Source organism: Eriocheir sinensis, chromosome 22 (assembly GCF_024679095.1).
Source record: "Eriocheir sinensis breed Jianghai 21 chromosome 22, ASM2467909v1, whole genome shotgun sequence".
Classification (NCBI taxonomy): Eukaryota; Metazoa; Arthropoda; class Malacostraca; order Decapoda; family Varunidae; genus Eriocheir; species Eriocheir sinensis.
This window is the reverse complement of record NC_066530.1, coordinates 19,445,137-19,471,833: the sequence shown is the minus strand read 5'-3', so window position 1 is coordinate 19,471,833 and position 26,697 is coordinate 19,445,137. Positions and strand designations below refer to the sequence as shown.

General features: G+C 38.4%; 1 protein-coding gene and 2 long non-coding RNA genes across 52 annotated transcripts in view; 1 reads left to right on the top strand and 2 right to left on the bottom strand.

Annotated features, from left to right (window-relative positions):
* Nucleotides 1–26,697, bottom strand: part of LOC127002212 (low-density lipoprotein receptor-related protein 2-like) — a 100,836-nt gene that overhangs the window by 59,754 nt on the left and 14,385 nt on the right. For 43 of the 50 annotated variants that reach the window (XM_050867935.1, XM_050867937.1, XM_050867960.1 and 40 more), the window contains 5 exons: nucleotides 25,201–25,314; nucleotides 19,556–19,666; nucleotides 17,424–17,543; nucleotides 16,534–16,650; nucleotides 5,107–5,232 (listed from right to left, as the gene is read on the bottom strand). In XM_050867935.1, the coding sequence (XP_050723892.1) occupies nucleotides 5,107–5,232; nucleotides 16,534–16,650; nucleotides 17,424–17,543; nucleotides 19,556–19,666; nucleotides 25,201–25,314 (588 nt within the window). The remainder of the gene's footprint in view (nucleotides 1–5,106; nucleotides 5,233–16,533; nucleotides 16,651–17,423; nucleotides 17,544–19,555; nucleotides 19,667–25,200; nucleotides 25,315–26,697) is intronic. The other 7 variants (XM_050867950.1, XM_050867957.1, XM_050867958.1 and 4 more) reach the window with 2 other exon arrangements.
* Nucleotides 1,965–5,100, bottom strand: LOC127002224 (uncharacterized). The gene is made up of 2 exons (XR_007755895.1): nucleotides 4,072–5,100; nucleotides 1,965–3,994 (listed from the first exon to the last, which is right to left on the bottom strand). It is a non-coding gene; the product is annotated as an uncharacterized LOC127002224 (long non-coding RNA).
* Nucleotides 7,477–8,617, top strand: LOC127002219 (uncharacterized). The gene is made up of 2 exons (XR_007755888.1): nucleotides 7,477–7,797; nucleotides 7,854–8,617. It is a non-coding gene; the product is annotated as an uncharacterized LOC127002219 (long non-coding RNA).

Here is a 26,697-nt window from a genome sequence, read left to right as displayed (position 1 = left end):
AAAATGTCGTAGTGAGAGATTGGAAGAAAGTAAATCGGTAGAATCTTTGGACAGAAAAATTGAAGTGAAGCAAAAAATGTTGTAGTGAGAGATTGAAAGAAAGGAAATCGGCAGAATCTTTGGACATAAAAATTGAAGTGAAGCAAAAAATGTCATAGTGAGAGATTGGAAGAAAGTAAATCGGCAGAATCTTTGGAAAAAAAAATTGAAGTGTAGTGAAAAATGTCGTAGTGAGAGATTGAAAAAAATAAATCGGCAGAATGCTTGGACATAAAAATTGAAGTGAAGCAAAAATTGTCGTAGTGAAAGATTGAAAAAAAGTAAATCAGCAGAATATTTGGACATAAAAATTGAAGTGAAGCAAAAAATGTCGTAGTGAGAGATTGAAAAAAAGTAAATCAGTAGGATATTTGGACATTAAAAAAAAGATTAATGAGAAAAATTTGACTCGATAGACGAAAAATTGAAGTAGAAGCAAGATTTGGGCATTAAAAAATATTCATAATTAAATCAATCAGGGAAATTTGACTCCAAGACAAAAAATTTGAAGAGAAGCAAAACATATCGTAGTGAGAGATTGAAAGAAAATAACTCAGCAGAAAATTTGGACATTAAAAAAAAGATTAATATGAAAAATTTAAGTCTAAGATGAAAAATTGAAGTAGAAGTGAAAAATGTCATATTGAGAGATTGAAAGAAAGTAAATCAACAGAATATTTGGGCATTTAAAAATATATATAAATAGATTAATCAGGAAAATTTGACTTGAAGACGAAAAATTAAGTAGAAGCAAAAAATGTCGTAGTGAGAGATTGAAAAAAAGAAAATCAGCAGAAAATTTGGACATTAAAAAATAGATTGAAAAAAAGAAAATCAGCAGAAAATTTGGACATTAAAAAATAGATTAATGAGAAAAATTTGACTAAGACGAAAAATTGAAGTAGAAGCAAAAAATATCGTAGTTAGAGATCGAAAAAAAGTAAACCAGAATCAAAAACACACATATATATAAATTAATCAAAAATATTTCAATAGTTTAAATGAGCACACAGAGACCAAATAAAATTCTATGTATATATATATGGGAATCAGATAGCAATAATATTTTTTACTTTAAGATAACCAAAGCATAAAAACACACAAGCTGACCTTATATGACACACTGACACACTTTGGTAATCAGCAAATATGAACATTGAAAAAAAATAAAAACCCAAGCATTTAATTTCAATGTCTGTCACTTAAAAAAAATAATAAATCTCCATCTGCAAATTCTTATATAAACACACCCACACACACTAACACACTGGAAACACATGAGAGCTGGAAATGATGACGGCTTATAAAAAATAGTTATGCCGTAAACCGATTCACCGAGAGGAGTCCAGATCCCGCCTTCCAATAGCAAGACGAAGAGGAAATACGACATTATAATCGAGGCAACCAGAGGCAACAACCATGATACCGCAACCACAACCGAGGACCTCAACCACAGCAGCTTCAAATTAAAATCCTCCATGCACAAAAAACTCAACAGAACGACGACAAAAGAGATAAAATAAACAGCTACACAGACTCGACTTTCCATGCCGCTCCTCCTCCTCCTATTATGTATACTCACGGCACACTCGTTCGTCCGAGTTATCACGAGGACAGTCCAGCTTATCGTTGCATTTGAGTCTTCGGTCAATGCACTCGCCAAAGTCACATTGCCACTCGGTTAAGTAATTGCAGGCTAGAGGGATGGAAGGGGAGGGAGAAAGGAGGCGAGCTGTTAGTATTGAATAGGGAAATGGTTAGTATGGAGAGAGAGGGGAAGAGAGAGAAAGAGAAACACAGACAGACAGAAAACAGAGAGACAGGAGGCGATCTGTTATTACTGAATGGGAAAAATTATTAGTATGAAGAGAGAAGGAGAGAGAGAAATAGAGGCAAACAGAGATAGAAAGACAAAGAAGGAGAGAGGAAAGAAGTGGTTAGTTAGTATATAAAGAAATAAATGAGAAATGATTAGTATGGAGACGGAGAAGGGAAGAGAAGGAAAGGAAGGCAGAGAGACAGAGACAGAGAAAGAGAGGAAATGAGAGAGAGAGGGGGAAAGAAGTGGTTTGTTAGTATAAGAAAGAAGTGGAAAAAGAGAGAGAGAGAGAGAGAGAGAGAGAGAGAGAGAGAGAGAGAGAGAGAGAGAGAGAGAGAGAGAGAGAGAGAGAGAGAGAGAGAGAGAGAGAGAGAGAGAGAGAGAGAGAGAGAGAGAGAGAGAGAGAGAGAGACAGTACTTTTTGATACACTCATAACTGGAAGAAGTAATTTGATGTGGTTTTCTATGCTTAAAAATTCAAGTGTCTGTCATCCTTACTACTGCAATTCTAAAGTACACCATATTACCTTATTTTTTAGTACAATATTATAATGAACTTCAGGGTAACATTGGCAATACACTACAATCCCTTAAGTCTGTGTAGGGGCCCAAGGTAGAGCACAGAGACCTACCCTTCACCAAGAGACTCATAGCCCGTCCAACCCCAGAAGGGAAAATAAGGACGATTAACCGAGGAACGGGAGGAAGAGAAAGAGGAAAATGTTGAAATACTGAACGGTCTTACTTCGCCGCGATTCACCGTTTTTCGTAGCCGGAGAAACGAATGCAGAACGAGACTTTTCTGCGATCCCGAGGCCGCGGAATTGCCCGATACGTAAATGCCGATAAAAATTGCAACTTCGCAGGAACCCCGTCGTCATTGCAGTGAGAATAAATACGTACATACGACCAGTGCACTAATACATATATACATACACCGGTTATTATACATACAGTGTACAGTGTATATACATGGATAGCGTACAGCTTTCCACCAAGTGCATAAGACGTAATGAATGCTTTCCTGAACAGTCTAAATAGCCATCTCACTACGGACTTTGTGACATATTCGAGACATCAACCAGTGAACTCTGAAGCATTCCACTGTGCAGGACAACCAGTGACTATCCATCCACCAACAAGTGCAGTGAGAACGATGCAAAACAAGTCTTTCTACCAAGCATAACAGATGAGAACAGACCCAGAGACTCCACCTACCTCTCGCTGAACCCTGGAAAATCTGCATAAAGAGGCATCCGACAGAGAAGGGGCACAAGGGACAGACATTTTTTTCTAGTTTGCACTGGGAAAGGCAGGCCAGGCTACATACACATCCCAGGAAGAACAAGACACAAGTTACAAGGGAAAAATGACCCATGGTACATCAGATACGAGGTCGCTTTTCTATTGCAACTAGTGTCTTGTTCTTCCTGCAATGTGAAGTCTGCTTTTCCCATTGCACCAGGAAACACAAGATACAAGTTGCAAGGGAAAAACAACCTTCAGAACACCAAACACAAGGTTGCTTTTCCCTTGCAGCATGTGTCTTGTTCTTCCTGGGATATGAAGTCAGCCTTTCCCAGTGCAGACTAGAGAGAAATGGCTGCGTTCAACCTCATGTCCCTTCTCCTACGAACGCCTCAAAATCGTATAAGGAAAACACATGCAGATGCAGAGGGTACAAATCGCTACATACTGAACAATTAGACACTATTTCTACTTCGTGCTATGTCAGAACAGCTAGGGTGAGAGTACTAAGGACTCGCTACAAGAGGAGAAGGACAACAGTTACCAAATGCACAAACCAAAGTCAGTAGAATGGAACGTTAGAATGGATCACAGGACGAGTTTTCAAGACCATAAGTCCACAACACACACACACATAAACACACACATACACAGAACCATCTACACAGACTCGTACATGCATAAACGTTCAGAAAATTGATGTATAAAGGGTGCTGTTACGAGTTAGAGGATACTGTATGTAAACACTATCCGACTATACACTTCCTTACGCCCTGGAAGAAATCAAAAGTATATTGTTATGCATATCAGGTCATTAGCTTTGTCAATAATAAGGAAGAGGATTAGTCATGTTTTGAGTTAGAGAATAGTGTCAATTATGCCCAACTACTTTTTTTTTTATAATCTAGAATAAGAGGACTAATTTTGTTTTGAGTTAGAGAATAGTGTCAATTATGCCCAACTACTTTTTTTTATAATCTAGAATACATGAAATTGGTTATGCATATCGAGTTAGGAGTTTTGTCAAGAGTAAGAAAGAGGACTAATTGTGTTTTGAGTTAGAGAATAGTGTCAATTATGCCCAACTACATTTTTTATAATCTAGAATACATGAAATTGGTTATGCATATCGAGTTAGGAGTTTTATCAATAGTAAGAAAGAGGACTAATCGTGCTTTGAGATAGAGAATAGAGAGTGTCAATTATATCCAACTACTTCTTTTATAATCTTAAATACATGAAATTGGTTATGGATATCAAGTTAGGAGTTCTGTCAATAGTAAGGAGGTGGATTAATCACATTTTGAGTTAGAGAAAAGAGAGCATCAATTACATCCAGCTACTTCTTTTACAATCTGGAAAAATGGAAATTAATATAGTCAGGTTAGGAGTTCCGTAAATTGTGGGAAATATGATATGTTACCTACGTACTTCCTCCTGCTGGAGAAGAAATACGTGTGTGTGAGATTATGGATATTCTGTGTACGAGTAAATCCACACTAACACAGATTATTTTATACTTTCATGTTAGAGAAATTTCTGACCAGTTAAAAATTACTCTAGAAAGCATAAAAATGAAATAGTAATGATTCAAAAACTCCGCCATTCTTTAAAAGTTAATCAAACCTGTTAATTTGTTACTTATAAAAGAAAACCTTCATCATTGCTTACTTAAGGGCAAACTAATCATTGTTACCCACAAAAAGAAGAAAAACACAAAAAAATAACAAAAAAACAACAACTTCACCATTGCTTATTTAAGAGGAAACTAAATTCAAAACTCTGTCACCCACTAAAAAAAAGAAAATCATGAAAACAATAACGAAGAAAACCTTCATTAGTACTCATTTAAGGGCAAACTAATCTAATCACTCCATCACCCACAAGACCAGAAGAGACACACTCAGCCACTATTATAACCGGACCAAGCAAGACTGGGGTTGAGGAGCAAAGCAAGACCGGGTTGAGTGGACGGGTCAGTTAGGGAAGACAGGACTCACGGGGTTGGGTTGGGTCACAGTTGAGCTCATCGGACCCGTCTCGACAGTAAGGTTGTCCATCGCAGACCACGCGGAGAGGGATGCAAGTGCCGTCGTCAGCGCAGGCAAACTCATCAGGCTTGCAGGCTAGAGGCACAAGCGTAAACAGTATGGTGGCGTTAGTTGTGGGGGTTACGATTCCTTGGGGCATTTTCGGCTGTTGGTGAAGTATGTGTGTCTGGGTTGTGTTTGTGTGTGTTTGTGTGTGTGTGTGTGTAGGGAGGCAGTTCAAGGGCAAAAAACAACAACAACAATAAAAGCCTGCTAGATGATGCTCCGATTCAAGAGAACAAGAATGAGTTACCAGAAAGTATGTATGTGTGTGCAGATGTGTGTGTGTGTGTGTATGTGTGTGTGTGTGTGCTATATAAACACACACACACACACACACATCAGCAGTATCTCCACACACACACACATCACAACCACAAACTACATAATCACGTGCCGCATATATTCATGTAAAACGTCAACCTCCTATGAGTCCAAACGGATATGATGAACTCCACAAAGTAATAAATTTAACCTCCGAGAACATAAAAAGCTTGACGTACTTTGACTTTGCTTTACATGAGTATATTCGGCACACACTTGAAGCTCTGCAGACTAACATTGAAAGCATCCATACTAGGCTACACATTTAACGGCATTGTGGAGAGTATCAAATATGGTCCTTAGGCAATAGGTAATGTATGTATGTATGTGTGTGTGTGTGTGTGTGTGTACCTAGTCATAACATAGAGGTATGGAGCTATGCCACACTGAAGCCTTTGCAATATATCGACGTGTTCAAACATCGTCAATGAATATACTATGACATAAGAATAAGCAGAATTTGATACACTGAGACGCCCAGCATTGCGTGTGTAAGCAAACGCCTAACTTAACCTAACCTAACCTAACCTAACCTACCCTACCCTAACCTAACCTAACCTCGGATAACCCAGCACCAACACAGTATTGAGAGAAAACTGAGAGGGACAAGGGAAACTAAAATAAATAAATAAGGAGAGGTTGAGGCATTGCATCATAATCAGCTGGAAAAACTATATATATAAAAAGAGTATACCTATAAATATCAGCTAAAAAATACTGTATAAGAGAGTTTGAGGCCATTAAGACAGTGAATGGTAAAATAAAATGAAAGGAAACAGGGATAAGTTGAAGTAATGCACAAGGAATTATCATCTGGGAAAAGATACATATAAAATAGAAGAAAAACTAAACATATCACCTAGAAAAACTATATATATAAAAAGTTGGACTATAATATGGCAGCATCATGAAATCAGAAAGCCTGTGGAGTGATTCCTATAACTAGAAATCTTGTGTACTGAAAACTGTAGGTCTGCAGAGTACGGTAATTCTGCAAGCTGATTATTACGGCATAACTTCTAACACCGAACAACTGAGGCATCTGGCATAGAAGAGGCATAAGGAACAAAGCCATATTTTCCCAGTTTACACAGGAAAAGGCAGGCTAGGCTACACATTACAGGAAGAACAAGATATACAAGTTAACAAGCAACCCTCGGTACACCAAATCCAAGGTCACTCTTCCCTTGCAACTCATATCTCATTCTTTCCTGTGACGCGCAACCTAGGAAAACACCTCCATCCCTTATACCTTCACTAGCAGATATATAGACACAAATTTATGACATGTTTCTGGTACAAGTCACACTGAAGACAGACTTATGTGAACACCCAAATCATGTATCAATAGACCATCACCAGAGCGTAAGGCAGAACGGACCCAGTGAGCAGTGAACGCAGGGAGAGTGGCAGGCATATAGGACTTGGCGAGAGGCAAAAAAAGGGAACTCGAGACACGGCCGCACGTACAGCGTCACAATTTTTTCCGAGCGATACAGAGACCGAATACGTAAATCCCACTGGACAATACACACACACACACAGTAGCTCCATACACACACACAAATGCACACACAAATTTCCCTTCCCATCACCATATACTTAAAAAAATGTTTACAGAAGAAGATTAGAGAAGAGAAAGACTGTGAAGGATAGAGATTATAAGTTGGAGGAGGAGGAGGAGGAGGACACGAGAAGAGGGAAAGACAAAAAGGATGAAGAAGAAGAAGAAGAAAAAGAAGAAACAGATTATGAAAACAGGGAAAAAAACTGCCTTCTATGTAACTAATTGAGTTTATATTCTCGTAAAACATCAAAAAAGGTTTCACAGTGTATATAAAGGAAAAGATATGGAAAAAAATAGCACTTAGGTGTTAAGTTATAGGATAGAGGCTAGTAGTAGTAGTAGTAGTAGTAGTAGTAGTAGTAGTAGTAGTAGTAGTAGTAGTAGTAGTAGTCATTGTAAAAAAAAGTTAGTGATTTCTGAATGCAAAATTAGAGGTTAGTGTTCAGGTATCTAGGTTGAGTTAGTGGTTAGAGAAGAGTTAATTCTGTCTAGAGTCAAGTTAGAGGTTAGAGATGTCATGAAGTTAAGTTAGTGATATCTAGAGTAGAGTTAGAGGTAGTATTTAAGCCATGAAAGTGAAGTTAGTGATATCCAGAGTAGAGTCAAAGGTCATAGTCAAGTTATCTTTAGTATCATTAAAAACAAAGGGGCAGAAGGTCAGAGGTCATAGTTGTTATATTTAGTGTCATTCAAAAACAAAGGGGCATTAGGTCAAAGGTTATAGTCAAGTTATTTCAAGTGTCATTCAAAAACAAAGGGGCAGAAGGTCAGAGGTCATAGTTGTTATATTTAGTGACATTCAAAAACAAAGAGGCAGTAAGTCTGTAAGTCAAGTTATTTCTAGTGTCGTTCAAAACAAAGGGTAGCATATCCATTTTAACTGTTATTTTTTATTCTTACAAAGGCATCATGCATTAGTTGTACATATGGACCCAAACGTGATGTGGTTACGCTCTTAGTAATGACTGAAAACGCCTAAAAGTCCCTATTTCTAAATGTATCGGCACCCCGTGGATTTCGCCTGTTTGCAAAGCCTTACGTAGGGCCAGTTCGACAGTCCAGCATAGAGGTATTCTAAGCGAACAAACCGAACTATATTTTCCACAATGATCCGTTAATTCCTCTCCTTCGGCCACTCCTCTGAACTCTTTTTAATGGAGTGGTGATTAGCGGGCTGTTTTTCATTAGTTTCCTTTTTTTTTCTTTTGCCCCCGAGCTGTTTCCTACTCAATGCTGGATACTAAAAAGATTTCCTGTTTGATTTCTTATAATTTCCTTCTATTTATATCAATGCCAAAGACTGCACAAGGCATTTTCAGCTTACAAGTTTGGTGTACTGGACTGTAAAACTGCCCCTAGATGTTGTACAGGTTTTCATGGATCCTTTTGCGATCCTGGTGACAGTTATACACAGCTTTTTAATGGAGCGGTGATTAGCGGGCTGTTTTTCATTACTGTTTCCGTTTTATTTTGTTTTTTTGTTTTTTGCCCGAGCTGTTTCCTTTGATGTAAAAAATAAAAAAATAAAAATATCTACTCAATGCCAGATACCAAAAAGATTTCCCGTTTGGTTTCTTAAAATTTTCTCCTTTTTATATCAGCACCAAATATTGTACAAGGCATTTTCAGCTTACAAGTTCAGTGTACTGGACTATATAACTGCCCCTAGATGCTGTACAGATTTTCATGGACTCTTTTGCATTCCTGGTGATAGTTTAACACAGCTTCTGCATCATGGACGGAAAATATCACCCATGAAAACCCGGTTAATCATCACATAAGACCCGTTTTCTAAGGCATTATAATTCACCTGTTGATTACGAAGCAGAATCTCGTCAGCCTCGTCAACAAACCACCTTGGAAAACAGCCGTCATGGGACCCCGATACATTTAGGGAATATGGACCCAACTCCTATGTTATTTTTTTTATACAGATTTGTACAAAATAGACGTGAAATTACCTGAGATAATACACGAAATACAACCTGAATAGTACATGAATTCTGACACTGGCTTGATATTTGGCTTCTCCTTGCTTTGAACTGTCTTGTAGGGTAATCTCATTTCATATCATAAGACTACTTTTTCCTGATTCTCTGATATAAATTGCCTGAGATATATGTTGTTTACTCCATTGCTTTTGTAGGTAAGCCACTCTTTAATAATATCATAAGACTACTTTTGTCCTAACTCTCTGATATAAATTGCCTGAGAAATATGTTGTTTATTGCTTTTTTTAACTATTTCACCACTGCCTTTTCACTAACCCAGCAGTACAACATCCCACTCAGACCCCTGCGCTTCCTCTTTTAACCTGGTAGCTACGGGGATCATGTGTCTTAAAGGCCCCTCTAAGCGAGAAAAATGAGAAAAAATCATCACTCACGCAAACAATTTCATAATATATATCGACGCGTTTGTGATCAGTTTATGCATCATTTATTTTATGGGGGTTTATATCATGGCAAAAATTTGGCCCGTCACTGATGCACGGTAAAGCCACAAATTTGGCCCGTCACTGCTACCAGGTTAAATGATGAACTAAAAATGCTAGGCTAGGAATGTGTGTAATGGTCTTTGATTCTAAGTTTCCTCTTTTAAATAACTAACTGAAGCTACAAAAAAATATTGCCTATGGATATGACAGCATCTTTGTTTCTTAACCCGGTAGCAGCGACGGGCCAAATGTGTGGCTTTACCGTGTAGCAGCGACGGGCCAAATTTGTGCCATGATTTTTCCCCCCCAAAATAGATGATACGTAAACTGATCACAAATACTTTGATATATATTATGAAATGGTTTGTGTGAGGGGTGAGTTTTTCTCATTTTTCTCGCTTAGAGGGACCATTAAGAATCATGATCCCTGCTGGTACTGGGTTAAGCTTTCTCTTCTAATGACAAACTATAGTCCAACACGAATATGAAGTCCATTCGAGTGGGGTCCGAGCCTCCCCACAGTACTGCCACACCACCCCTAATCCTCTCTTTTGGCTACTCTTTACTTTTTACTTATGTGGAAGCAGCGAGTAGCGGGCTTTTTTTTTTGTACTCTTTCTGTTGCCCTTAAGCCGCATCCTTTGATATAAAAAAATAAAAAATCCATCACTCTCCCTTTCTCATATCTAAACTATTTACTATATGAAATTGTGATGAGATATTCTGTATGCATTAAAAAGGCTATCCGGTGCTATGACAATCACATTTTTTAATAATGGCAATGAACTGTATAAATTCCATAACACGTGACACTGCTCTTTCCAACATTGTCCACGCCACTTCCTCCATGACAACAGCTACTCCGACACCTATTCTCACTCCGATATTTAGCTCAATCAATTTCTGTCACCCTTTGGCGGCACACATTTTGGCATATTTTCTTTTTTCTTTCACCGATATTTCCCCCAATCATTTCATTTTCAGTATATGGCGTCGGAACTTCTGGTATAACAATTATGTTTTTTATTCTAGATTTGGCAGTGCTGTGGATAGTGGACTTCCCGAGCGGACCCCACCTGACTGGACTTCATAGTGGAGTCTAACTACAACTAGAGATAATGATAGATTGCCCTCCAGTCATAAGCAAGTTAGGTAAATGACATGCTAAATAGATAGAAGAAATTGACTGTGGACTTGACAGCGTTTTTGAGTCTAAGCTTCCTCTTCTAAATGGCAAGCAAGCTATTCATAGGGAAGTCTAACTATACCTGGAGATAATATAGTTTGCCCTCCAGTCATAAGGAAGTTAATTCATATGCTAAATAGACAGAAGAAATGATTGACTGTGGACTTGACAGCGTTTTTGAGTCTAAGCTTCCTCTTCTAAATGGCAAGCAAGCTATTCATAGGGGAGTCTAACTATACCTGGAGATAATATAGTTTGCCCTCCAGTCATAAGCAAGTTAATTGATATGCAAAATAGACAAAAGAAATTACTGATTGTGGACTTGACAGCGCTGTTGAGTCTAAGCTTCCTCTTCGAAATGACAAGCTAAGTAAAGGTGGTCAAAATAATCCTGCCTAGGGGTACATGTGGTGATAGCCTGGCCTCATGCCATCCACCAGCGGCCCGTGTTGACCCCAGATGTTTACAGGGTGTCTGGATGGGCAGGAAAATTCATCGGACCCGTCATGACAATCGAGGCGGCCGTCGCAGCGCTGCCCGGCGTTGATAATGCACCCGTCACGGCACTGCCACAACTCCAGGCCACCTTGACACACACACAAACACACAAACACACGAACCAGAGTCAGTGACCTTTCTCTCCTCGCCGCATGTGGGTTGCTATTTTTTGTTTATTTTTTCCAATTTGTACGCATGATACCACCAATTAAGACTCGTACTAGGGGAAGAATGACTGATAATGAGTAAAAATATGGGTGATTATAAGAAAAGATAAATTAGTGTTAAGTTATAAAATGAAATACTGCAGGAATAATGGAGATAATATTTGGAAGTATTTAATTTCTTTTATCAGTCAAATATTGCACTTTTTTTATTTTCTCTTATTCATTTCATTCATATTTTTATCTCTTTTATTATTTATATTTTTTTTCTTTTACTTAGATCTTTATTATTTTTCTATTTCATCATTAAGTTTATTTACCTATTTTTATTTTAGTTATACCTTTATTATTCCTGGTTTTCTTTCTTCTTTCTTTATCTTTTTCTTTATTATCTCTATTTATCTATCTTTCATTTTTATTTCAGTTGTACCTTTATTATTCCTGGTTTTCTTTCTTCTTTCTTTATCTTTTTCTTTATTATCTCTATTTATCTATCTTTCATTTTTATTTCAGTTATACCTTTATTATTCCTGGTTTTCTTTCTTTATCTTTATGTCTATTATCCATATTCATCTATCTTTTAATTTATCTCCATCTTTCTTCTTCTTGGTAGGATGCGTACAAATTAGCAAACAAAACCCATCCTGTTAGACCAGTTTTCTATGGCATTATAATTCATGTGTTCATTACGAAGCAGAATCTCGTCACCCTCGTCAACAAGCCGCCCAAGTCATTTCTCGCCTTTTTACCCGAACTTTTGGCTCAATCGATTTTTTTTTCATCCTTCTGAAGTATTGTTTTGCTTTTTTTAAGGATTTTTGGCTCAATCAATTTTTTTTTCATCCTTTTGAAGAAATGTTTTGTTTATTTTCATGAATTTTTGGCACAATCAATTTTTTTTCATCCTTTTGAAGTAATGTTTTGTTTTTTTATGGATTTTTGGCTCAATCAATTTTTTTTTCATCCTTTTGAAGAAATGTTTTGTTTATTTTCATGAATTTTTGGCACAATCGATTTTTTTTTCATCCTTTTGAAGTAATGTTTTGCTTTTTTAAGGATTTTTTGGCCCAATCAATTTTTTCACCCTTTGGCAGCACACTTTTTTGGCATAATTTTTCATTTTTTTCAACGATATTTCCCCCAATCAATTTGTTATCACTATATGGCGTCGGAACTTCTGGTATAACAATTTCATTTTTTATTCTAGGTTGTGAGAGTTATAAAAATCCCCTTAACTTTTCTGTCTGTAATATGAGGCTGAGGGACATTTTTTGCTAGCTTGCACTGGGAAAGGCAGACTGCATGCACATCCTAGGAAGAACGAGGTACGAGTTGCAAGGGAAAAATGACCCTCAGTACACCAAATACAAGGTTGATTTTCCCTTGCAGCTTGTTTCTTGTTCTTCCTGTGATGTGTAGCTTGTCTTTCCCAGTGCAAACTAGGAAAAAATTGACTATCCCTTACGTTCCTCATGTGACAACTACGAAATGATCACTTTTTTCAATTAGCCGAGAAGATTACCATAAATGACTTGGGCGGTTTGTTTACGAAGGTGACGATCGGTGACTCTGCCCTGGATCAGACTTTACTCATATAATCAAAAAGTAAATATATCAATACCTCAGAACTATTAATTAACGGAAGTCCACAGAGGTAACAAAAGCAGCGCCCACAGAGAGAGAGAACAGTGGAGAGTTAATCGGACACTTACGAGAGGATGCAAGAATGCAGCGAATATGAAGGAATGAAACTTGAACATAATAAAGCGAAGAGAGAAAGAGAGAGAGAGGAATACACTTACGTAAACACACACATACACACACAAACACAACGCTATCCGACACACGACACGAGGGACAAAAAGAATGAAAATGCGAGTGACATTACGAAGAAGAGGAAAGAGAAGATGACATAAGCGAAGAGGAGAGAGAGAGAGAGAGAGAGAGAGAGAGAAACATAACCCAACCGACATAACAGACATAACCAAGAGAGACAGACCACTAAGAGAAAGAAGATCGGAAAAGAAAGAGGAAGACCGAGAGGAAAGAGGGAAGGAATAGACAACAGACGTGATCGAGTGCAGAAGAGGGAGAGGGAGAATAACGGAAGCCAATGGACGTGACAGATATAACCAAGAGAGAGAGAGAGAGAGAAAGAAAGAGAGAGACAGCAACCAAAGCCACACTGCTCTTCCTCCACCATCAGCCACACTTCACCCCAGGACCACAACCAATTTCGAGGCGAGTTCCACCGACCGAAACAGCAAGTTCGTAACCTCCCGAACAGAACACAAAATAACCATGAAAATTCCTTGCATAATATAGAATTTGGCATCAATATAGAAGGCCAGTCATTTTCAGAAACGTCAAAAATCTCTTTAGTATCGAACGCCAATAGAGAAACTGACCTTTCGGAGGAGCATAATCAGATTTGGGGGTTGACTAGAACTTTGAATTTAAGCATCAACTAGAAAAATGGACCTTAGAGGAGCTCATAGTCAGGTTCGGGAGTTTACAAGGACACTGTATTGGGCTGCGGACTCGCCTACCAAGACCTGCATTCACCTGGACACCCCATCTCATCCGAGTAGTCAGGACAGTGGAATACTCGGTCACAACGCTGGTACCCGGGAATACAATAAAGGTCCTTGCACTGCCAATCTCCCGGCCAACACGCTACGTAGTGAGGTACAACATGACGGACGTTACAGGTGGGGTTCGTATGGCTGGGATATGTGTGTGTGTGTGTGTGTGTGTGTGTGTGTGTGTGTGTGTTAAAATATTATCCATTTTCACTCTAGTAAGTTAAGTAAGAGAAGTGGGAGATAAAATAGGGTTGTGTGTGTGTGTGTGTGTGTGTGTGTGTTTGCGATATTTCTTGAATATTTTCACTCCAATAAGTTAAGTAAGATAAGTAAGGAGGAGTGGAAGATAAAATAGGGTTGCGTATGTAAGTGTGTGTGTATCTAAGTATGTTTTGTTATGTCTGTTTTCACACTAGGAAGATGAAATAAGGTGTATATGTGTTCATGTGTGTGTGTGTGTGTGTGTGTGTGTAAAAATTAACATCATCTACAGTAGTTCAAACATTACTACACTTGCAAATGAGCTCATACTAATCAAGGCATTTGGTTATGCTGTTGAAAGAGACATTACGTACATCCAACAGAACAAAGAATACATATTAACATCTAGGGCATGGTAAAAATAATGCATATGTTTATAGTTATGCATGTAATAGTAGTAGTAGTAGTAGTGGTAGCAAACTAACCCATGCATATAGTATTAAAATCTTACATCTAATACCAACATCTCTGCCGCAAGATTCATGTCACAGAAACGTGCCACTACAAAACAGATTCATGTGTGCAATGAAAAAATATATGCAGTCCAAGTTAGGATAAAATCTACTTGTCTGCGGCAAGACTCATTCAAAGAAACTTGCCACTACTGAGAGATTAATACGTGTGCGATGAAAACACTTATGCAATCTGAGTTAGAACAGAAGTACTGTATATCTTCTGCCATATATATCTGCAGCAAGGCTCTCTGTAGACACTCACCAGATTATCGGACTCAGCACATTGTATTCACGGTTACGGACTTAATACGATACCCAAAAAAGCCTTGATAATTTGCAGCTTAACGATAACTTTAGTCGAATGTCGTTATATGTGTGGGAAGGTCAATTTTGGGTCCAAAACTGATAAATGAACCAATTACAATCACCAAAAAAAGCGTCAGTAATTTGCAGCTTTAATGATAACTTTAGTTGAATGTCGTTATATGTGTGGGTAGGTCAATTTTGGGTCCGAAACCAATAATTGCAATGTTCCAAGTGCTCGCTAGATTATCAGACGAAGCACATTGTATTCACAGTTATGGACTTGTTATGATCGCCAAAAAAGCCTCAATAATTTATGGTCTTAGTAATAACTTTAGTCGAGTGTCGCCATTTGTGTGGATATGTCAATTTTGAGTCCGAAACCGAGATGCAATGCTCCGAGTGCGAGAACCTGGTTACGTTGCAGAGAAGACACTTGCCGCCAGGTTCGAGATTAATATGAGTGTGTGTGCAGTGACGCCAAATGCAAAGTGAGTTAGCGTGTGAATTCATGCATCTGGTATTGACTTTGTGACTGAGGATGTCTCTCCGTGGCTCGCTTGGAAGACTCTGCTTAATGGACTGTGCAAAAACAAAATCTAAAATGAAAAACGTAAAAAGATGAAAAATGAAATAGGTCGTCAAGTGCGTCAAAATCTCCTGCGAACTCAGCATGTAATCCTCAAATTTAAAATGCAGAAAAAAATCTAAAATGAAGTGATGGGAATAAAATAAAATGTAAAAAAATGCATAATGAAATCTCGTATGAAGTCACTGGAATGCTCTTTTTTTTCTTGCAATGCCTTCAAGGGGATTCACTAGGTCAAAAGGAGGCTGTACAATTACCTACCTCAATGGCCTGTTTTTAAATACCTCATTAGCACAAATCCTCATTCCTGGCGCAGCGTGGAAGGTTAAGAAACTGATTATGCAACTGTTTATAGACTGCATTTTCTGTGACAACGTATTAATATTATCATCAACCCACAACCTGAAGCCTCATATTAAACAGTTGTGGCTTTACTCATGTCTATAATAATGATAACAGTAATAAAAATGATAATCTATACATGAGTGAATACAGAAAGTGTGGGTGGATGTACTTGGGGAATTGAGTCCCATTTCTTTTATCCTCTTCATAAGCATAGAGGGAGCTACAAATCTAAGTGTCATGTTATTAATCAACCTCAAACCTGAATGTTATATAATTCTATCTATCTATCTATATCTCCCACGCCCTGTGACCTAATGGGAGCTTTGGCCGCACCACAAGTGTCTCCATCTCTTCCTGTTCTGGCACTCCCTCTCTGCACACTCAGTCCTGTTACTGCCAACTCTCTCCCTCCAATACTCGCTCACCCTACTGATCCACTTCACATTACCAGTGTCGTATAATTAATCAACCAAACCAAACATACTTATTAAGGGGTGAGGAAATACCTGAAACCACTTCCTTCCTTCCTTCCTTTCTTGTCAAATGGAGAAAGAGGAAGGAAGGAGGGAAACTGAAACTACCCTACATGACGTCGTAACAAAACAACAAACAGAGACACTTACTTGGCCGGCAATCGCGTTCGTCCGAGCCGTCGGGACACTCCTGAAGGTTGTTGCAGCGGGACGTTTCAGGGATGCAGGAGCCGTCACCCTCGCACTCAAACTCACCAAACCCGCATCCTGCCGACGGGACAGAGAAAGTTGGAAAGTTTTGTTTAGTCGGCGCAATATCTGTGGTCATATGCCGGAGAGAGACAGGATGGGGAAGGAATTATAGAAGGGAACAGATCCCAGGAGATGGGACACGACCCCCGATTAATACCTGGTACCCATTCACTGCTGAGTGGACAGGGGCGTAGGGTAACAGAAAAGCCACCCAATTTTTTCCACTCCGCCTGGGAATCGAACCCGGGATCTCTCGGTTGTGAGCCGAGTGTGCTAACCACTGCACCACGAAACCCCCTCCAACGGGACAGAGGAAAAGGTGATAACTGTGGCATTTTCACTTCCATATGTAGGGAAACTGAGGATGATAAACAAAGAACAAGAAAAGGGATAAAGGAAGAGAAGGAATAAGGGAATTAGGAAAGGGAAATGAACCCCTTGACTGCAGATTTCCTACCAGAAGACATCACCAATTTACAGGAATGGAACAAAAAGTGGCTGATACAATTCAATGAAGAAAAATGTGAAGTCCTGCACCTTGGGAGGAGATATCCAGCATACCAATACCACATGGGAAACACTTCACTATCCACCAGAGAGGCAGAGAAAGACCTGGGAGTGTATGTTACCAGGCTACCAGTGAAAGCCAAATCCATGCTAATCGCAGTGGGCGGGTTAAAGAAAAGGAGTTGAAGAAAGAGTGACAAAAAACATTACTTAAAACAGGTAGTGGGTACTGAACCTTCTACTACACCATCAGCCTCAACAAACGTCAACACAAGACTCACTTCCTCTGCAGTTCTCCTCGTCGGATCGGTCCAGACAATCGTACCGGTTGTCGCACTGGGCCTGACCTGGGATGCAAACCCCATCGTTACACTGCCACTCGTTCTCTCGGCATCTTTGTTCTTGGGGTGGCAAAAAGGGGGAGGGACGGGAGGAGAGAGAGAGAGAGAAAATGTCAGTTAGTTTCAAGTTCATGGGAGAGAGAGTGAGGGAGGTTAGGTTTACTGTTTAATTAAATTTTATGATGTTTTATTCTCCTCCTCCTTCTTATTATTATTGTTATTTTTATGGAAGGAGAGAGAAGGGAGGAGAAGAGAAGAGAGGAGAAGAGAGAAGATTAAAGAAGAGAAGGGATGAGACAGAGAAAGATTGAGAGTGAGAGCGAGAGAAGAAAGTAGAAAAGAGGAGGAAAGAGAGCGAGAGAAAAACATAAGGAGTAAGACAGAAAAAGAAAACTGAGACAATGGGAGAAATAAAGAAGGAAGGTATGAGAGAGAGAGAGAGAGAGAGAGAGAGAGAGAGAGAGAGAGAGAGAGAGAGAGAGAGAGAGAAAAAAGAAAGTGTGAGACCAAGAGAAAGAGAAGCAATAGAGAGAAAGTAGTCACAGAAAAGAGAGAAAAAAACAGCAAAGAAAACCCCAAATCCACTTTAATATATACAATGGGTAATTTAGGAGGTCTAGCTAGTTAATGAGTTACTCCATATAATTAGTGGAGGTTAGGATAATTAGTCTAGCTAGATGATGCAGTAATTAAATAGGATATGTAATAATTGAGGTAAAACTCCACCATCTTACACTAGTATTATCTTAAGTCATATGTAGAAAAAAATATCCTGGAGCTTGTCTAAAAGGTCTGCTAGGAAGTCTTGAAAAAATATCCTGGAACTTATGTTTAAAAGGTCTGTTGAGGATGTCTTGAAAAAATATCCCTGGAACTTATGTTTAAAAGGTCTGTAGAGGATGTCTTGAAAAAATATCCCTGGAACTTATGTTTAAAAGGTCTGTTGAGGATGTCTTGAAAAAATATCCCTGGAACTTGTGTCAAAAAGATCTGCTGGTTGAGTCTTGAAAAAATAATCCCTGGAACTTATGTCTAAAAGGTCAGCTGGTTGAGTCATGAAAAATTATCCTGGAACTTGATGTCTAAAAAGTCCATTGGCTAAGTCTTGAAAAACTACTATTAATGGATTTTTTCTGAGCTGTGAATGTTGAGTCCTCAAGTAAATTAGTCATGTTTGTACTACTGAGCTACAGAAAGTCATATATATACTGACCTACTAACAGTCATATACATATGAAATGGCAGTCATATGTTTAAACTATTGAGCTAAAAATAGTCATATATATACTGACCTACTAACAGTCATATACATATACGTACATACTAACTGACCCCTATATGCATTTTTGAACTCTTTGGAAATGGCAGTCATATGTTTAAACTATTGAGCTAGAAATAGTCATATATATACTGACCTACTGATAGTCATATAAATATACATACTAACTGCCCCCTATATGTATTACTGGACTCTTTGGAAATGGTAGTCATATATGTATACTACTGAGCTATATATGAATTACTGAACCATTATTTAGTTTTAATAATAATAATAATAAATAAAAGTAACGGTAAAACTAACAATAAGTTGATGATACTAATAGTTAATAACAATAATAATAATAATAATAATGATAACAGTAATAATAATAAATGAATAAATGATAATGACAGTAATAATAATAATAATAATAATAATAATAATAATAATCAAGGCAGCAGCAGTAAGAATCATGTCATAACTAATGTAATAAATCATGTAATTATCAATGAACAATAAATATGATAAAAATAAATAGCAATAATAAAAATAATAATAACACGAATGATAACAATAATAATAGACATAATCAACAAAGCAATCATCATCGTATCCTTTCTCTCACTTGTGTCATCCCAAACTCACTCTGGGATAACACTCTTACAGCATCACAGCAACAGTGACACCAACAGCAGCAGCGGCAGCAACACACAGCAGCGAGGAACACGTAACACTAACACTATATGGTAGGTCCTTATGCAACACTAGGCTACAACACAAACCGTACCTACCCAGCCGTTCCGAGCCTTACCCTCACAGTTATACTCGTCGGAGTAGTCTGGACAGTCATAACGACGGTCGCATCGCAGCTCTTGGGGTATGCAAGATCCTTCGGAACATGTCCACTCGCTACTGCCGCAGGCTACAGGTGGAAACATCACAGATCCATGCATGAAGGCTAGTCTACACACGGCAGTCGGGCATATCGCTAATTTACAGTTTCAAGAGTGTGTCGTATCTGGTGCTTGTGTTTCGCCCGTCCTTGTTGATTGGGGGCATGCAGGACGGGCTGGTCAGTTTGGTCGACACGTTATTCCAATACGGTTAAACATACACTAGTCTGCCCTTCCAGAAGTGGGTTTTCTCTTACAGTGGACCCTCTATGTAACGCAATATACATACCAAAGAAATTCAGGGATAATGGATGTGGTTTTTTTCAATGGGATTTATGAATTTAAGACCAATGAGACCTTTTTCGTGTATGTTTTGTTTTTTATGGTAGAGAAAATTGCTTGAGGGCAAATACAGAATGAAAATTAAAAAGTTCGTCAGCAAGCGTGTGTGAAGGCGTCACTCAAAGGCGCCTCACGGAAATCCTTAAGAAAGAAAATGCACTAAATTGAGGGTCCACCGTACTAAATCATTCCATTCCCAAACCTCAGATGTATTAATGTATTATTATTATTATACCACCATCTAGTAGTTAACTAACGTATGCAAAAAAAAAAGTAGTGCATTGGTTACCAGTTGTACCAAGATTAATACAAGCTTAAGGTCTATGGATATATAATTAATAGAGAGAACCGTCAGTTTAATAGATCGTGATAGACGTAAGTGGTGTCTGGTATCTTTAGTTCTGCCAATCATTAGTGGTAACCTGTAGATCACATAATAGGAGGGATGAGAGGAGGAATACCAGGTTGAACAGAGCAATTCCAGATATCTTTTCATGTGTTAAATCCTTCCCATTCAGCGCAGGATATTTTCTGGTATCTAGTTCTGCCAATCATTAGTGGTAGCCAGTAGACCACATAGACTCAGGAATGAGAGAAAGATTACCAGGTTGAACAGAGCAATTCCAGATATCTTTTCATGTGTTAAATCCTTCCCATTCAGCGCAGGACATTTTCTGGTATCTAGTTCTGCCAATCATTAGTGGTAGCCAGTAGACCACATAGACTCAGGAATGAGAGAAAGATTACCAGGTTGAACAGAGCAATTCCAGATATCTTTTCATGTGTTAAATCCTTCCCATTCAGTGCAGGACATTTTCTGGTATCTAGTTCTGCCAATCATTAGTGGTAACCTGTAGACCACATAGAGGAATGAGAGGAAGATTACCAGGTTGAACAGAGCAATTCCAGATATCTTTTCATGTTTTATATCCTTCCCATTGAGGGTACCGTATGACATTTTCTGGTATCTAGTTCTGCCAATCATAAGTGGTAGCCTGTAGACCACATAGTAAGAGGGATGAGAGTAAGTGACCAGGTTGAACAGAGCACTCTGAACAACGGAATATTATGTGGAATTGTTATAAGACTTCACGGAATTAGAGAAGAAAAAAGTTACTAAACTGAGGTTGAAAAAAATTTACGAAACTGAGCTTAAAATTTAATGTCATAAAAGATTTTGAGACCATATTAAAATACCACATAAATATTTTTAGATGCCAAATTAGAATACCAAATATATTTTTAGATGCCAAATTAGAATACCATATATATTTTTAGAGCCAGATTAGAGTTCCATATATAATTTTAGATGCCAGATTAGAGTTCCATATATATTTTCAGATGCCAGATTAGAATTCCATATATATTTTTAGATGCCAGATTGGAGTTCCATATATATTTCTAGAGCCCGATTAGAGTTCCATATATATTTTTAGAGCCAGACTGGAGTTCCATATATATTTTTAGATGTCAGATTGGAGTTCCATATATATTTCTAGAGCCCGATTAGAGTTCCATATATATTTTTAGAGCCAGACTGGAGTTCCATATATATTTTCAGATGCCAGATTAGAGTTCCATATATATTTTTAGATGCCAGATTAGATTACAAAACACATCTTTAGCATCATTACCAGACACCCCTTTCAGTCTATCAAACTCACGGCTCCCTCCTGTAGTAATGCCAATTGTAAATACGACTACTTCATGCGGCTTAAGGCTACACACTACAAGTACGTATGTATATGTAAATGCTAGGGTATGTTTAATGCTAGGGAATCAACACTAAGAGGAATATGGAACTACAACATCTCATCCCCTATGTCATCAACTCATGCGCCAGTCCAGGGCAACGTTACCAGATTATCGTATGCATAACATTGTGTTTTCCGGTTTCTGGGCCATAAATATCGCAAAAAAGAGCATCAATAATTACCGATTTTAACAATAATTATTAATGCATATCGTTATCTTTGTGGGTGCGATAGTTTTTGGTCAGAAATTAGCAGAAACAATACGCCAAGTACGACAATCTGGTAACGTTGGTCCAGGGTGTGTCTCCTCAGTGCTGGCAGACATTCCATCTCACGGGCTGCTGGTCATTCCACCCGACTTACCATGCCAGTGTCAGGGCCAGATGTACCCTCTCTGCCATCCGTTGGGTCAAGTTTAAGCAGCACAGTTTATATATATATATATTTTTTTTTATAGCAAAGGAAGCAGCGCAAGGGAAACGCAAAAACGATACAAACAATAAAAAAATCAAGACGGTGATCTGGCAAAGAAAAAACTTGATTTCTCAGAGCTCTCCTTTTACTCCTTCCCAAATAGCACATTCAGGGGTCAAGAGGTTCAGTACAACAAAGACTCAATGTAGAAACTGTATCGTATTATTATTTTCTTTACTTTAGCCTTTACGAGAGAACAAAGGAGAGGTCATTTTTGGGTGATGGTGTCCTGATACTCTCCTCCTCCTGATAGAGTTCAATACAGTCGACCCTCAAATAGTACAGTTTCCAAGAGTTCAGTTTCGGTTTTATGTGGATTTTCATAGAAGTTTTTTTTAGGATTTTTAAATTTCCCGACGAGCAGATAATCTAAAAATCCTAAAAAGATCTTCCAGACAATCCGTGTAAAACCGAAACCGAACTACTGGAAACTGTACTATTTGAGGGACGACTGTATTCTGCTTGCGGTAAGACGTCATGGCAAGCCTCAACATAAAGAAGTCGCTCAGACTGAATGCTTTGGATATTGTTTGTATTACTACCGGGTTGATTGATAAGGGAATGACTCTGACAGACTTACACCCCAAATTCTCAAACTTTGACGTCCTTAAATTTTTCCTAACTTTATATCTTTACCAATTTACATTACTGAGGTCACTGATAAGGGAACGGCTGGTATATTTGCACTCCAATTCTTTAACTTTTTAACTTTCTTTTACTGATTACCTACCTCTCTATTTTCTCTTTAGGCTATGGTAGTGTTGGTAGCTTAGGGTATTAAAGGAGCTAGGTGATATAATCAGTGACCCACTAACCGACATCTTTAAGATGTCGGTAAATACTGGCTATGTGCCGAGCCTATGGAAAGTAGCTAATGTGACGCCGATTTTTAAAAAGGGGGACAGGTCAGTTGCTTCAAACTATCGCCCAATTAGCTTAACATCGGTTATAGGGAAGATGCTGGAGTCCATAATAGCCAGGAACATTCGGGAGCATTTAGAGAAACATAGCTTAATTCACGACTCGCAGCATGGGTTCACAAAAGGTAGGTCATGCCTCACCAATCTCTTGTCCTTCTACAATAAAGTATTTGAGGCGGTTGACAGAGATGAAAATTATGATGTAATCTATCTTGATTTTAGTAAAGCGTTTGACAAAGTTCCTCACCAACGACTGTTGCTTAAATTACAGGCTCACGGAGTAGAGGGTAAAGTTTTGAACTGGGTCAAGGCGTGGCTTAGCAATAGGAAGCAAAGAGTGCAAATCAATGGTAAAAGATCTGACTGGGGATGTGTTACGAGTCCCACAAGGTTCGGTATTAGGTCCACTTTTGTTTATTATTTATATCAATGACTTAGACACAGGAATTAGTAGTGATGTTAGTAAATTTGCAGATGATACCAAGATCGGTAGAGTAATTGAGTCGGATCAGGACGCTAGTATTCTCCAAGGTGAACTCAACAGATTATATGACTGGGCGGATAAATGGCAGATGGAGTTCAATGTAGGGAAGTGCAGTATTCTGAGTGTAGGTAGGAACAACCCCTCACATAACTATTGCTTAAATGACACTCTCATAAGTAGGTCTGGAGTGCGAGAGGATTTAGGGTCTTAGTGAGCTCTGATCTCCGTCCAAGGGCACAATGCATTCAAGCTAGAAATCGAGCTAATAGGGGACTGGGATTTATTTCAAGGAGCGTAAGCAACAGAAGCCCCGAAGTCTTCCTCAAACTATATTTAGCATTAGTTAGACCTCATCTTGACTATGCGGTTCAGTTCTGGTCACCCTACTATAGAATGGATATCAAAATGTTAGAATCGGTGCAGAGGAGGATGACTAAGATGATTCAGGGGTTGAGAAACTTGCCATATGAGGAAAGACTCAAACAGTTAAACTTGCATTCTCTAGAAAGGCGAAGGGTGCGTGGAGACATGATCGAGGTTTATAAATGGATGAAGGGCTTTAATAAGGGAGACATTCATAAGGTTTTGTTGGTAAGAGAACCGGGTAGGACACGAAGTAACGGGTTTAAACTGGATAAATTCAGATTCAACAGGGACATAGGCAAAAATTGGTTTACTAATAGGGTGGTGGATGAGTGGAATAGGCTTAGCAGTCATGTGGTGAGTGCCAATACAATTGTCACATTCAAAAATAGACTAGATAAATTCATGGACAGCGATATTAGGTGGGGTTAGATACACGGGAGCTTAGGGTCAAAGGAGCTGCCTCGTACAGGCCTACCGGCCTCTTGCAGACTCCTGCGTTCTTATGTTCTTATGTTCTTATGTATTACTGAGCTCATTTATAAAGGAACAGCTGATAGATTTGTGCCCCGACAATCGTCTTTCATACCATAGTTAAGGACTTTGAGGACCAACTTTCTTTTACTGCTTACCTATTTCTCTATTTTCTCCTTAGGCTATGGAAGGTTGGTAGCTCAAGGAATCAACTTGTATTACTGAGCTCATTTATAAAGGAACGGCTGATAGATTTGTGCCCCGATAATCATCTTTCATATCATAGTTAAGGACTTTGAGAATCAACTTATTCTGCTGTGCTTTCATTCATACAGCAATGGCTGATAGATCTGCACCCCAATCATTTAACTATCCCCTAAGGCTATGGCAGTATTGGTAGCTTAAGGAATCAAATATTACTACTGAGCTCATTTGTAAAGGAATAGCTGACAGACTTGCACCCAAATCCCTTAGTTTTTCCATTAGGCGAGTAGGGTAATCCGGCCCTGCCACACGCTACTCAGGACAAACCACACACACTAACCATCAGCTCACTCTCACTCACAAAGCATATGCATGACAGACAGTGCTGAACAGAACAGTAACTCTGGCTACACTGGAAGCTGGGTCTCCCTCCATCTGACTTAGCAAATGGGAGAGACTTTTAAATCAGGACTTGCTGGGACTCGGACCGGAGCTACACTGGGTGACAGAAGCTGCAGAGAAACGTAAGAGAGGTATTGGGGACTCACGTGGTAGCTGGCAGTTCTCTTCGTCGTCGCTGCAGTCTCGGCGGCCGTCACAGCGGTTTCGCTCAGGAATACACGTCCGGTCTGAGCAGGTGAACTCCCCCTCGCGACACGAGACTGTATGATAATGATTGATTGTTTATTCTTGCAGGTATACAACAAAAGAGAGGAACCTGCCATTATATGTCTTTCCTTGTAATGTTATGCGAGGAAAAATGAAGAGCTAAGAACGGAATAGCCTTACGGTGTCTGGTACTGTTAAGAACTTCGACACAGCTTTGAAATACCGTAAAATTGTGTAGAAATGCAATAAGGTTATGTTAAAATCACTTGTGTAGAAGATGACTCCCTTAAGGTTGTATGTTCTAATGATATATATATTTAGCCTCCAGAAAAGAAGTATCAGTAATAGTAGTAGTAGTAGTAGTAGTCATAGTAGTGGTAGTAGTAGTAGTAGTAGTCATAGTAGTGGTAGTACATAGTATATAGTCTAAGGAAGGCAGTATTTATATTATAGGCCGTACAACCAATGTATGTACCTTCACAAAATCAATAAAAACTTAAGACGTATACAAGGTACACTGCACAAAGTAGTAGTAGTAGTAGTAGGAGTAGTAGCAGAAGTAATATGTAAGAAACAGGAAAAAGAGTATAAAATTTGAACATCTTCACAGAATCAATAAAAACTTAAGATGTATACAAGGTAGACTGCACAAAGTATTAGTAGTAGCAGTAGTAGTAGTAGTAGTAGTAGTAGTAGTAGTAGTAGTAGTAGTAGCAAAGTAATATGTAAGAAACAGGAAAGAGTATAAAATTTGTACATCTTCACAAAATCAATAAAAACTTAAGACGTATACAAGGTAGACTGCACAAAGTAGTAGTAGTAGTAGTAGTAGTAGTAGTAATATGTAGGAAACAGGAAAAAAAAAGAGTATAAAATTTGAACATCACAAAATCAATAAAAACTTAAGACATATACAAGGTAGACTGCACAAAGTATTAGTATTAGTAGTAGTAGTAGAAGTAATATGTAAGAAACAGAAAAAAAGAGTATAAAATTTGAACATCACAAAATCAATAAAAACTTAAGACATATACAAGGTAGACTGCACAAAGTATTAGTAGTAGCAGTAGTAGTAGTAGTAGCAAAGTAATATGTAAGAAACAGGAAAGAGTATAAAATTTGTACATCTTCACAAAATCAATAAAAACTTAAGACGTATACAAGGTAGACTGCACAAAGTAGTAGTAGTAGTAGTAGTAGTAGTAGTAGTAGTAGTAGTAGTAGTAGTAGTAATATGTAGGAAACAGGAAAAAAAAGAGTATAAAATTTGAACATCACAAAATCAATAAAAACTTAAGACATATACAAGGTAGACGTAGTAGTAGAAGTAATATGTAAGAAACAGAAAAAAAGAGTATAAAATTTGAACATCTTCACAAAATCAATAAAAACAAGACTAATAAATGAGCAGACTGTACACATATACCTCTTTCTCC